At 41.6% G+C, this 12698-nt stretch overlaps 1 protein-coding gene across 1 annotated transcript; it reads left to right on the top strand.

Annotated features, from left to right (window-relative positions):
* The first annotated feature begins 9306 nt into the window (after nucleotides 1–9306).
* Nucleotides 9307–10242, top strand: LOC128848115 (olfactory receptor 5V1-like). The gene has a single exon (XM_054047898.1). The coding sequence runs from the start codon at nucleotides 9307–9309 to the stop codon at nucleotides 10240–10242; it is 936 nt and encodes a 311-aa protein (XP_053903873.1).
* Nucleotides 10243–12698: the final 2456 nt, after the last annotated feature.

Below are 12698 nucleotides of genomic sequence, written 5' to 3' on the forward strand. Positions count from 1 at the left end.
GGGAGGGAGAAAGAGAGACTGAATTAGTCCAAAGGAAAAGGTTTCCTGATAGAACTTACGAACTGTGCTAAGATCATGCCTCATAAATAAGGCAGCGAGAGACAAAAAAATCAGTGTATCAAACCAGGCCTAATGGGTGAGCAACGTAATGAGGGGATGGGCTATTGCACCCAGCAGTCCCTTCTTGGGGCTCTTTAAACAAAAGAGACTTTGAGTAGAAAATTTGGCTACTGGAGTGAGCGTCACCATCATGGCTGACACCCCCGCCATTTTCTGGGACCGAAGAACTTCTTCATCCTAATCCTGAAAGACGTCCTGACCAGACTGGTCTAGAGAGAGGGAGGAAGATGACACCACCTCTGCCTCAGGCTAAATTCCAAATACCACCTGAATTGTGAGACTTTCTCTTGCTACGTTTTCCTCTCCTTCGACCTGCCTCCTTTTCCTTCGCCACTTTATTTCTTCTCTTTCCTATCCCTCCCCTTTTCCCTTCTGTCTAATGAGTGTCTGGCTTAGCAGGACAAGGCTGTATACTTAGCAGCACTGCTGTGAGCCTGTGACCAAAAAGAGGCCACTGAAAGTAATGCCCTAAACAGCTGGATGCTGGTACAAGGTTGCCAGGTCTCTAAGTGGCTAATAAGACTGTGGGCCATGCCTGTGTTTCTCCAGCTGTGAGGTTGCAAATGAGAGTCAACCCCAGAGACTGAAGCTGTGTTTTTCTATCTTTGCTGATCCTTTCTCTCCCCTTGTTTGTGTGTGTTACTGTTGTTTTGTCTTCTAGGAAATGGATCAGACATTAACAAGAACAGCAATGATAGCTCTACTAACTTCTTCTCTTTTCCCCAAAAGAACAGTTATTACCCTCTTCAATGCCATCTAAAAGTGTTTCCGCTAAAGCGGAGGAGAATAATGGAGGTTGTTAAAATATAAGCCTTATTTAACTCTTTCCTTTCAAAGACTTTAATGTTTTCCCTTTCTTTTCTGTGTCTTTAATAAAAGCTAAAAAGGATGTTTAATGGTGTGTTTGCCACGGTAACAAGTAGGCAGAGCTCTCTGTATCCCAAATTTTGAAGCGTGTTTAACATTGTTCAGTACTGGACAGCAACTGGGGTATGTTCATAGAAATGTGGAACTGGAAAGGCCCTTGAAAGGTCATTGAGTTTAGTCTCCTGTCTTCATAGCATGACTAAGTACTGTCCCTGACAGAGTATTTTGCCCTAGATCCCTAAATGCCCCCCCCAAGGATTGAGCTCACAGCTCTGGGTTTAATAGGCCAATGCTCAAACCACTGAGCTATCCCTCCTCTTTGGGCCCATATATTCCATCTAAATTAATAGAACATATAGTGATGCACATGAAGTCCTTTGAGATCTTCAGATAAAGGAAGCTGCTGAAGAAAATTGCTCGCCTCTTGTTCTGCCATTGTCTGTGTCTTGGGAACGTAAGAACTACCATATTGAGTCAGACCTGCCATCTAGTCTAGATTCCTCTTTCTGGCTGTGACCAGAACCAGCTTTTCAGAGGAAGACTCAATACACAGATGTGGGATAATCTGCCCCCATAGCAGTCTCTCTAATTATTAGAGTTTGGTTTAAAACCTGATTCTTGATATTTAATATCCCTACCAAAAATCTTATCATAAAGAATTATGATAGCTCTGGCTATTTTTCTTCTGCAATCCCTTTCTGATTCTTCCTACATTTCTGGTCTCTACGTCTCCCGAGGGCAACGAGTTGCACATTTTAATTATGTGTCTCAATAGGGGCACCCTCTCAACAGTGGTTCACCAAACAGAACTCACCATCACCCTCACCTTATGTAAACCCTATAGAAAGAAAGTATAACTTGGTTGAATGGACTTTTTCATTCATCTATTATGTTTATGTGCATCTCTTCTTCTCAATAGACATGATATAGAATACACTTGAGTATTTAGACTAAATGGTCGTATCCCTACAGCCTGTCTGCATTCAAATCTCCAATGGAGGCTAACAGGGCTTCCTCTTTTTGACTTCCTGAGGGATTGAGCCCAATCAATATTGTGTGTGATCCCTGTCCTGCAGACAGATTCAGGATCATGGTAGTGGTCCATAGTCACACTTAACTGGAATATGATTATTCATGTGTTCATCCTAGGCACTGGAGTAGCCCTTTTGCAGGATTGGTCATATATGAATATTTATATAAGCATTTGAGTTTTCACTAAGCCAAGCACATTGAAAAGTAAGGTCTACACAATTGTAATTAGATCTTCATTTTTCCAGGGCTCTGAATTCTGGGCACTGAGGAAGAGAAAGGAGGAAATCTTGAATACAGGGGAAATTAAAATTTTAGGATGGGTGGTTGGAGTTACAAGGATGGACCATGTTCAGAACAAACAAAGTAGGGGAAGTGGGAAGGTGGTACCAATTACTTAAAAAAGCTGAGGGAATCCAGGTTTAGATGGCTTGGCTATGCAAAAAGAAAATCGGGAGAACATATAGGAAAGAGGGAGTTAAATTTAGAAGTGGAGGGTAAGAGAAGTGTTGGAAGACCCAAAATTAGATGGGTGGATGTCATAGTAAAGCATTTGGTTAGCTGCTTGGTTTCAAAGGAACTATATACATGACAGACTAGAATGGATAAGAAGAACTTGAAGTCCAAACCCTATATAAATGGGAAGAAGGCTAGAAGAAGATTTGAGCTGAGTAAGTGTAGCCAGGGGTTCAGACACTATATTGCAAGATTGTTGTTTTGACAGAAATGACAATATCCTGTAATGTCTTGGAAAAACCTTACTGAATTAAGTTTAACATGCTTGGAGTTTGTTGTATTAAAAATGCAAATGTTTATGTACTGTTGTAAAATTGCATGGAAATTCTTTAGGAGGAAGTCATCAATAATGCAATCTCTGGGAGCTATAAGGAACTTCAAAAGATTATTGGGGACAATACGAGTGAAGTAAATGTCCAAGGACATTTGGGGTGGGGAGAAGGGAATGCAAATGCAGGCCTGGATTTAGGGGAGGCAACCCAGGGCTTAGGGGGCATGGGTCTCGGGGTGCTGTTTTTGTTGTTAGTGACAAAATACAGATTTACAAATCCTAGTGTGAAAATTTATCTTCCTATTTGACAAGGATAAATCATATGTGCAAATCATGCACCAAAGTCATGAAATGTGCTACAAATGCAATTAAAAAATAAGGTATTAAAACATTTTAAAAAATGGGGGGGGGGAGACGCTTCTCGCCTGGGGCTCCATTTGGTCTAGGGCAAACCCTGTGCAAATGACTCACCTGGAAACCCTTCCTTTGAAGCTGCACTTTGGGCAGAGATTATCTGGCTGATTATACATGCAAGGTCTCTTCAAAGAGACAAACTCTATAAATGAGTCACACACAGAGTCATGCGTTGTTCTTGTTCTGAGGTGAGTATGTTTAGAACATGAATCCACAGGAAACTCCCTGAGTGGGGATTGAAGGACAGCTCTTACCAAAGCTCATGTTGCAGTTCGGATGATCTCTGCTAAGCTTTTTGTATAGGTTTCTTTTATTGCTTTTAATATCTTTTTCTTGGTAGTGATTTACCTTAAGACTAAAATATGTTTGCTTAGAAAGAGCTCTGTGGTAATTTACAAGCATAGCAATTACACTGTATAGTGTCTCTCAGAAGAGAAGTGAAGCTGGTCTGTTAGGCAGATTATCTTTTGCTTGGAATAACACAGTGAAGGCCGGTAACTGGTCCGCCCTGGAATACCCCCATCAGAAGGAAGAACAATGCAGGTCTCCACCCAAGAGAGGTAATGGCTGGGGAGCAGAAGGCCTGAGACTGGATGGCCTCAATGGACCATATCAGGGAAAAACAGGTGCTCTTGCTCTGAACTTTACCAATCATTGCACAGTCAGCCCCATTTAGGGGGCAAACCCCATTCAGCAGACCCTGAGAATCTCCATCCAGTTCCTGGCTCCATGCCCCATGCTCCCTTTCCTAGAGAAAACAATGTCCCTCTGATGCAGGTTTATTTTCCATATCGTGCTGACTCACTTCATGTCCACAAGACATGGAATTTCTGCCCCACAGAGGATGTTCTAACCATTGAACAGCGACCTGGAAAAGAACTCCATGTCACTTGAAAGCTTGTCTTTTTCACTAATAAAAGTGGTCCAAGTTTTCACAGAGAGAGAGAGAGAGAGAGAGAGAGAGAGACATGCTAATGGAATAATAAATGACACACAGAGAAGCATAAAGAGAAATAATGCTGTTAGTCTATCGTGATGTAACACATTATGCAATTAATAAAAATGTATACTATTCACATCAGGAAATGTTCAAAATATGGGGGCAGTTTCTGATCTCTTGAAAAAGGCATAGACCCATGTCAGTGGTTTTATTAGTCAGTTAAATTTTATTTGTGAATGTTGGCCTTTTTTTGTGCCCTTAAGTTATTTCTGAACTCATCCTGATTTCACTGAATGCTTTGAAAATAATTTGGATGGGCAATTTCTTTTGCCCAGGGTTAATCATGACCTGCTGACAGCGCATGTAAATTGCAACAACATTGAATGGGTGAATAATTTTATGTAACTAGGTAATCGGATGATGGCATGAGGTCTATATCTGAAGTCGTCACAGGTCTGATGGATCTTATGTCAATGGCATTTGAACATCATTCAAAGGCCCCTGCTTGGGTTGCAGGATGTCTCTGTGACATATAAGAAACAAGTGTTACATGTTGTTGTGATGACATCTCTCATATATGGAGAAGAAATGTATCCATTAAACACAGCTGAGGAGAGGAAACTAAACAGTTTTCAGTGTCAAAAGTTACAGTATATTCTTAACTTCAATTTGTTTGATTTGTCACAAATGAGGAGATACTTAGATGATCCCAGGAACTTGCCGTCTGCCATCAGTTGAGAAGATGACAGCAATGGCGGAGTCATGTTCAACTCCCAGAAGAAGTTATGCTTTCACTGAAGCTTTTTGTATCTGGGGTCAAAAGAAATAGAGCACAAGGCTGACTAAGAAGAAGATTGGAAGATGCAATTTTGTGGGATTTAAAAAACCTTAATCCTCCCATACTGACTCTTGTGGAAGGGAGAAGATTTGCAAGGAACCATTTAAGATGGAAACCAGTTGTATACGCTGCCATGGCTGCATTATAGCCATATGTATCTGATGCTGATGTGCTGCTGATTTATACAAAGCAAACAGATTCCAGAGGAGACACTGAGAAAGCCCTTTCTCAAACTAACCTAGAGATTAAAGCACTTTCCTGAGAGATGGGAAACCAAACTTCAAATCTCTGCTCCACAACAGACAGAGGTGGGTCATGAATGAGTGTCTCCCATGTGTCAGGTGATGAGTCCCCTAACCAATGTGTTAAAGGTATTGCAAGTCAATGAGATTCCCTGTGCCTCTTTGTGAATTTAGCTTTTTTTTTCCCTTTGGCTCGGATGAAACTATTTGGTAAACTTGTTTCAAATTTACAAATGTATCAGGTCAATCAAAAGAGCATTTTTTGGTGAATCAGCTGTTTGTCTGAAAAATTTTCCCAGCTCTATACAATATAGCTTTTCCTTTGTCTCATCTCCTATTCTTTCCTGCCATTTTACAGTCTATTTGCTCCTTTCTCATTCCTTTACCTGTGTATCCATCTATTGGTGATCTTTAAGGATAGCTGCCCTGTTCCCATGCTTTCACCTCCACTGCCCTCTAGTGGAATTATACATTATAGCTACCATCTTCAAAGGAGTCTAGGGAGATTAAATCACTTGCTATTCGGATATCTAACTCCTTAGCCTACTTTAGAGAATCTGAGCCTAAATACATGCCTTTTTAATTGACTGTCCCTGAGATTGGAAACCTAAATCACTTGGGCTCTTTTCATAATCTAAGCCTCAGTACCCTCATTCTTATGAACCATACACCATTGTTTAAGGGCTGACCCAACACAGTGTTCTCGGTAACTTGTCACAGAGAGTGAACTTCAGGGATCTTGCTCCAGGGGGAACAAGACAGCTCTTAGACTTGGAGTCTAAGAAGGAAAGGGTCTTTGTGCCACTCCCACTGATAACACTTGAAGGGTCTGACTGCTCCTTGTAAAAAAAAATATTTGATGTCTTAAATGCTGTTTTCCAGAGGCAGAGAGAGAAATTAGACAGACAAATCAGTAAGTTAGTAGATAGACTAAGAAAACAAAAAGAGAAAATCACAGGTCAGAATGATCTCTATCTTTATGATCTACATTAAAAGGCAGGTGAGTTGATTCATGTTTTTATTCATTGTAATCTCTTATTTTCCTTTTAATTTCAAAGGACCAAGTTCTGCCCTTACCCCTTATCTAGGGGTGGGGTCTCTCTGCAGAGTCCCTTTGATTTCTGCCTGAATGCAGCAGTTGGCTCACACAGAGTCAGTAGCAGCATAGGGGTCATGGCTGGCAATCCAGATCTCTCTCTCTCTCTCTCTCTCTCTCTGTGTTTCTCAAGACAGCACTGAGAACACTGAGATCAGCTGGTGCAGGATAACAGTAGTTTCTACTTTTGGAGTCTGTGTTGCGGGGTGAGTAGATTGGGGCAGGGCATTCTCTAGAGAAGACACTTAGCTTTTGGTTTCACTGTGCACAGAGCCTTTGTTACCACTTAGCAAGGTCCATCTGTTTGCTCGGGCATTTGTCTGATTAGCTGATAGTTGGGGAAAAAATGTATTTTCTCTCTGGGATACATATGGGATAAACATTGATTTGACATTGGACAGAACATTGGCTTCCTTCCCATTTGCACTACAAATCAATGTCAATTCCATTAGGGCAGGAGAGATTCTCTTATGTAGGAACAGCCTGATATTCAGATGTGCAGGATCCTGAGTCAAAAATCCCATTGGGTTGAGAGTAAGTTACTTAGGAACAAAACTCCCATTTACAATCAGATCCTTCCTTTTAAAATCATGTCAGCATTCCTAGAGAGTGTTCATTTAGTATGATCATTATTACTGTCCCTCAGTATTACATAGGGGGATTTTTTTTAACAAATAGCTTTCACAATATACAAGATCTTTAAGCATAAAAAGGGAAAAAATACTGTCTAAAATGTATCCCATAAGTCACCAATAAATCCTTTGTGCACTAAGTCTGTAGGTTTGGGTAGTCAGGAGTTTTGTTAAACCCTCTGCACAATTCCTACATTTTAGATGATCAAATGCTCTCATTTTCCTTTGACTTTCCATAACATTCTCGCCGTGTCTGAGAGCTCTGTCTGCTTGAAGTCACCAACCATGATGTCTTGCACTCCTCATGTGTTCTTCAGCTGCTCAGTCAGACGCTTAGGGATCACTAAGTATTCCAATAATCACTGGGATCATCTGTGTTCTATTTTTCCATAATCAATTTACTGTGTGGAAGTGTTCTTCATACTTTGATATCTTGTCTTTTTTGTTTCTTTTTTATGACACTATCTGCTGGTATGGCGATATCTATCAGTGGTGGCAGATGACAGAACAAGGAGCAATGGTCTCAAGTTGCAGTGGGGGAGGTCCAGGTTGGATATCAGGAAAAACTATTTCACTAGGAGGGTGGTGAAACACTGGAATGCGTTACCTAGGGAGGTGGTGGAGTCTCCTTCCTTGGAGGTTTTTAAGGCCCGGCTTGACAAAGCCCTGGCTGGGATGATTTAGCTGGGAATTGGTCCTGCTTTGAGCAGGGGGTTGGACTAGATGACCTCTTGAGGTCCCTTCCAACTCTGATATTCTATGATTCTATGATTCTATTAATATTTGGCCTGTTTTTCTGCACTGCTCAGTCTGTGAAAATTGCCAGATCCCATAAAATCTTAGCCTCTTCACTCTCTAGAGCACTTCTGGTTTGGTGGTTGTAATAACACACAATTCGTTTAAATATGTACTTCCACAGAGACTCCAGTGCAGGAACTTGCTCGCCTCATGTGTATGTTCCCTCTTAGCCAGTCTCAGCAGGCATTCCACAGTCTCTTCCTTTTCAGAACACATTGTGAATTTCAATTATGTTTGTTGCTTGATCTTTCTTCTATGTAAATAACCCTTAAGGATTCCTCTTGTGCACTCATATTGAGGTTCTCTGTCTCTTTTCCGATATCCTTCTAGAAGCCATTAGTTTATGCATCTTCTACCCCTAGAGAGGTTTGATCTCTCTCCACCACTGTCCATGCACTCATTTCTGTGTAAAACTTTGGAGATTTTCTATGGGGATTTCATTTCTACTATCTTTCATGATTTCTTGGGCTGGAATGCACTCTCGGTCATTGCTTATTATCACCACCAGATGATCTTTTTCTCTGTCTCACTTTTAATATGTTTTGATGATGTATGGCATTTGTAATATTTATCGATTTGCCTGTGTTCTCTGTATTGGGTTGCCAGTCTATGCCCAAACCAGTATTTCTAGGTCTCATGGGTTTATTATTATTATTATTATTTATTATTGTTGAAATCCTAGATATTTTAATAGGGATGAATCCAATAATATACTATAGATATCAAACACTCCACAACAGTGGTTTTGAACTTGTGGTCCACAGACCCCTGGTGGTTCATAGACCATGTTTAAGATTTTCAAAGGGGTCTGCACCTACATTTTTAGGGGTCCGCAAATGAAAAAAGGCCAAAAACTACAGCTCTACAAAAATTACAAAATGTAGTTACAAAGAGGTACTTATAGAATTGGCCAGATCCCAGATTCAGTGGGTGTAAATCAGCCATAGCTTCACTGGAATAAAGGGGCCAGATACCCAACTGGAGTAAAAACAGCTGTATCTCTTTTGATGTTAGAGGGACAGATTAAAGAGTTATTAGGCCAGAGAGAAACAGCAAGCAAGCGAATGACTGGTGGTTAGGGCTCTCACCCTGGATGCAGGAGACCCAGTATCCAGTCCCCTTTCTCCAGTGCTTTTATTATTTAACCACAGTGGAACAGATTCAACAGGAGAGCTTAAGCAAGGCCTGCATCAGACTGTCCCATAGTCCCAGCTGGGCGGGGATTTTGTGAATACCTGTGGGGCCCAATTTTGTGATTTAGTTGCTTAAAATGGCAGTTAGGGATCTAAGTCCTGTTGTGAATCTGACCCTTTTTGTCATTGCAGAACACACAAATTCCAGACAGATTATGGCTGTTTGTTTTCTAAATCTTGTCTCTTTAATAAAAAAATATATATATATTGCATGATAGAATAGGGCTTTCTTTATATTCATCCTACTGAAGAGATGACCTCTAGATGACAGTTCAATTCATTTTTATGATCTGAGTTAATTTTATTTATTTATTTGTCTTATAGGTCCCAGTTTTGCTGAAAAAATATCAATGGAAAATCAAACCACAGTAGTGACCGAATTTATTCTCCTGGGACTTTCCAGTGACCCACAGATGCAGATTTTCCTCTTCTCGGTGTTTTTAGTTATATACCTAATCACTCTGGGTGGTAACATAGTGATCATGGTGGTCATAAGAGCTGATTCTCACCTTCACACCCCTATGTACTTCTTCCTCTTCCATTTATCCTTTGTTGATATCTGCTATTCCTCAGTCACAGTGCCTAATATGCTGATGAACTTCCTAGCAGCGCACAAAACTATTTCTGTCAATGGCTGCATTACTCAGATGTTCTTCATGCTCCTCTCAGCTGGTGCTGAAGTTTTCATTCTCTTAGCCATGGCTTATGACCGCTATGTTGCCATCTGTGACCCATTGCGTTACATGGAGAGAATGAGCAAAGGAATCTGTGTTCTGCTGGTGAGTGGGACATGGACCACGGGCTTCTTTTATGCCCTTCTTAACACTGTTTTTACTCTGAAGTTGCATTTCTGTGGGTACAACCAAATCCATCATTTCAGCTGTGAGCTCCCTCCTCTGTTACAACTGTCCTGCACTGAGACTCTCACCAATCAAGTGGGGCTTCTTACTTCTATTGTGATATTTGGATCAAGCTCCTTTCTCTTCACCCTAATCTCCTACATTCACATCATCTCCACTATCCTGAGGATACGCTCTGCGGAGGGCAGGCGTAAAGCCTTCTCCACCTGCAGCTCCCACCTTATTGTGGTTGGTTTGTTGTACTTGACAGCTTTTTTCCAGTACACAAAACCCAGCTCAGTCTCCTCTGTGATGCTGGATGAAATGTTCTCCTTCCAGTACAGCATCTTGACCCCCATGTTAAATCCCATCATCTACAGCCTGAAAAATAAGGAGGTGAAAACAGCTGTAGGAAAAATGTTGGGGAAAATCAAATTTCTAAAGTAGTGTCAATGTTATTTATTTATTTTTTAAATGAGCATAGAACTGTGGGTAACTTGTGTTTGGGAGATTCTCAGCTCAGGTATCTGACATTTTGGGCCAAAGCCTCAGCTGTGGCTCCATTGAACTCAGCAGGCCATATCCCCATTGGATAGAAGAGACACTGGAGCCCAAGGGGACGGGATCCTGTTGTGATGTTGCACCCCATAAGACTTTATGGAAATATGCTTATGAATGTATAGGACATAACTAGAATATGTTTTATGCTACCTATGCCATATAACATATCTATGTGAAGGTTATGATCTACTGAATATATTCATCCTATTTGTATTCATGTGTTATTGTTGTATTTGAAGTAATGAATATTGGCTGCATACTTGTTTGGTTTTTAAATAGCCTTAGTAAGGCGTTTGGTCAGCTTCTTTAGCAAGGAATTTGCAAGTTAAGTGCCCAATCAAGAAGCACTTAACGGAAAATGGATCTTGGAAGGCTCCAATCCACATAAGTCTATATGAGGATGTTCAATGTAGCGTGTAAACCATGGCTGCTACCTGTAAGTTCTGAGTCATGCATGGACATGTGACTTGCCCATGTGACTCCAAAACTCCATCTTGTAGCTGGAATTCTACACAGGAGGAGGGAGGGGTATCCACCCAGATGAGAGAGTCTATTTAAACCCCTGGGAGACCCCTCCATTTTGTCTTCAGCTAGCTCAAAAGAGAGCCTCTCCACCCCCAAGGATACCTGAAAGAATCTGGAACAAAGGACAGTAACTACAAGGGAGTGAGTGATTGCTGGACCCGGACTAGAAGGAGACTAGTCTATAAAAGGAAGCTTACTGGAACTCCTCTGAGGGTGAGGTATTATCTGTATTCATTTTCTTACTGTATTAGGCATAGACTTGCAGGTTTTTATTTTACTTGGAACCTCTTAAATCCTACTTTCTGTATTTAATAAAATCACTTTTTACTTATTAACCCAGAGTAGGTATTTATACCGGGGTGCAAACAGCTGTGCATATCTCTCTATCAGTGTTATAGAGGGCGAACAATTTATGAATTTACCCTGTATAAAGCGTTATGTTTATGTTTTATGTAAAACGGATTTATCTGGGGTTTGGACCCCATTGGGAGTTGGGCATCTGCATGTTGAAGACAGAAACACTTCTTAAGCTGCTTTCAGTTCAAGCCTGTAGCTGTTGGTGGACGTGGCTCAGACCTGGTTCTGGGTTTGCAGCAGGCTAGCAGGTCTGGCTCAAACCAGGCAGGAGACTGACGTCCCAAGCTCCCAGGGCAGGAGAGCAGGGGCAGAAGTAGTCTTGGCACATCAACTGACAGCTCTAAGGGGGTTTCTGTGATCCAACCCGTCACACTTGGGTCTCCATCTTGGGTGAGTGCTAGAAGCACCAGGATCTAGAGCCATTCATGCGCACGCTCTCTCTCTCTCTAGGCCAATATTTCTTTCAATCTGACCCACTGACTGCAATGGACCTATGGCTATTTCATACCACTTGAAGATCTGGCCAGTTCCATGAAAAGAACATCTTTGTCTATTTCAATCTGTAGTTCTTCTAGAGTATTTTGTTGAAAACCCTATTTAATATCTGTAGTATCTTATAGGATTCATCACTATTAATGTCTCTGTCTCCACTAATAATAACTAATAATGAGTGTGATCCCCAGCTGGGCCAAGATGCACAAAGGAATTAAGGCTCTGTTAGGAGCAATTGAGACACATATCAGGAATCCCATATCGCAGTGGTTAGGGCACCCACATGGGAGGAAGCAGATCCCTTTTTAAAATCTTTCTCATTATCGGGCACTTGAAAAGGGTCTGCTACATCCCTAACTGCTAGTATAAAAGTTTAGGGGTTTCTTCCACCTAATTCCTTCTTCTTCTCTCCCATCTTTTGCCATGGTTCTTGCCACCTGTTACCAGATTTGCCCATTACTTTGGGGTATGTTCATTTATTAGAGTTACTTTTCTGTGGGGGGGGCAGGAGGGGTGTTTCTGTAATTCTATCAATGTACTGCTTGTGTCACTTGTGTCTTCATATCGAGCCCTTCTTCTCCCTTCTGCAAGTCCCCTCCCAATGGAGCTATCCTGCAGGACCTGGGTTCCCCAGGGCTGGGTTCCTCCAGCCCCAGAACCAGCTGAACACGCGTGTGCACACACACACATTGACCTGGTCCACTCAGACTTGCTCTGGTAATTAGCACTTCCAAGCAGCCACCCTTATATGCCCCTAGACTCAGTAGTCTCGCTCGAGCAGTGCTGCCACCCTCGTCTGTCACAGGTTCAGCAAGTCCCTATCCCCACTTCCACATTACATTTGTTCTGGTAGTATCCCTCTTGATGAGCAAACCCCACAGGATTTTTGAGCACTACAGGGATCTTTAGCTTAGGTAAGAGAAGCGTTTCTGCAGAGTAAATAGATAGTGAGGGAAGCAACCAGCTTA

Source organism: Malaclemys terrapin, chromosome 13 (assembly GCF_027887155.1).
Source record: "Malaclemys terrapin pileata isolate rMalTer1 chromosome 13, rMalTer1.hap1, whole genome shotgun sequence".
Lineage (NCBI taxonomy): Eukaryota > Metazoa > Chordata > Testudines > Emydidae > Malaclemys > Malaclemys terrapin.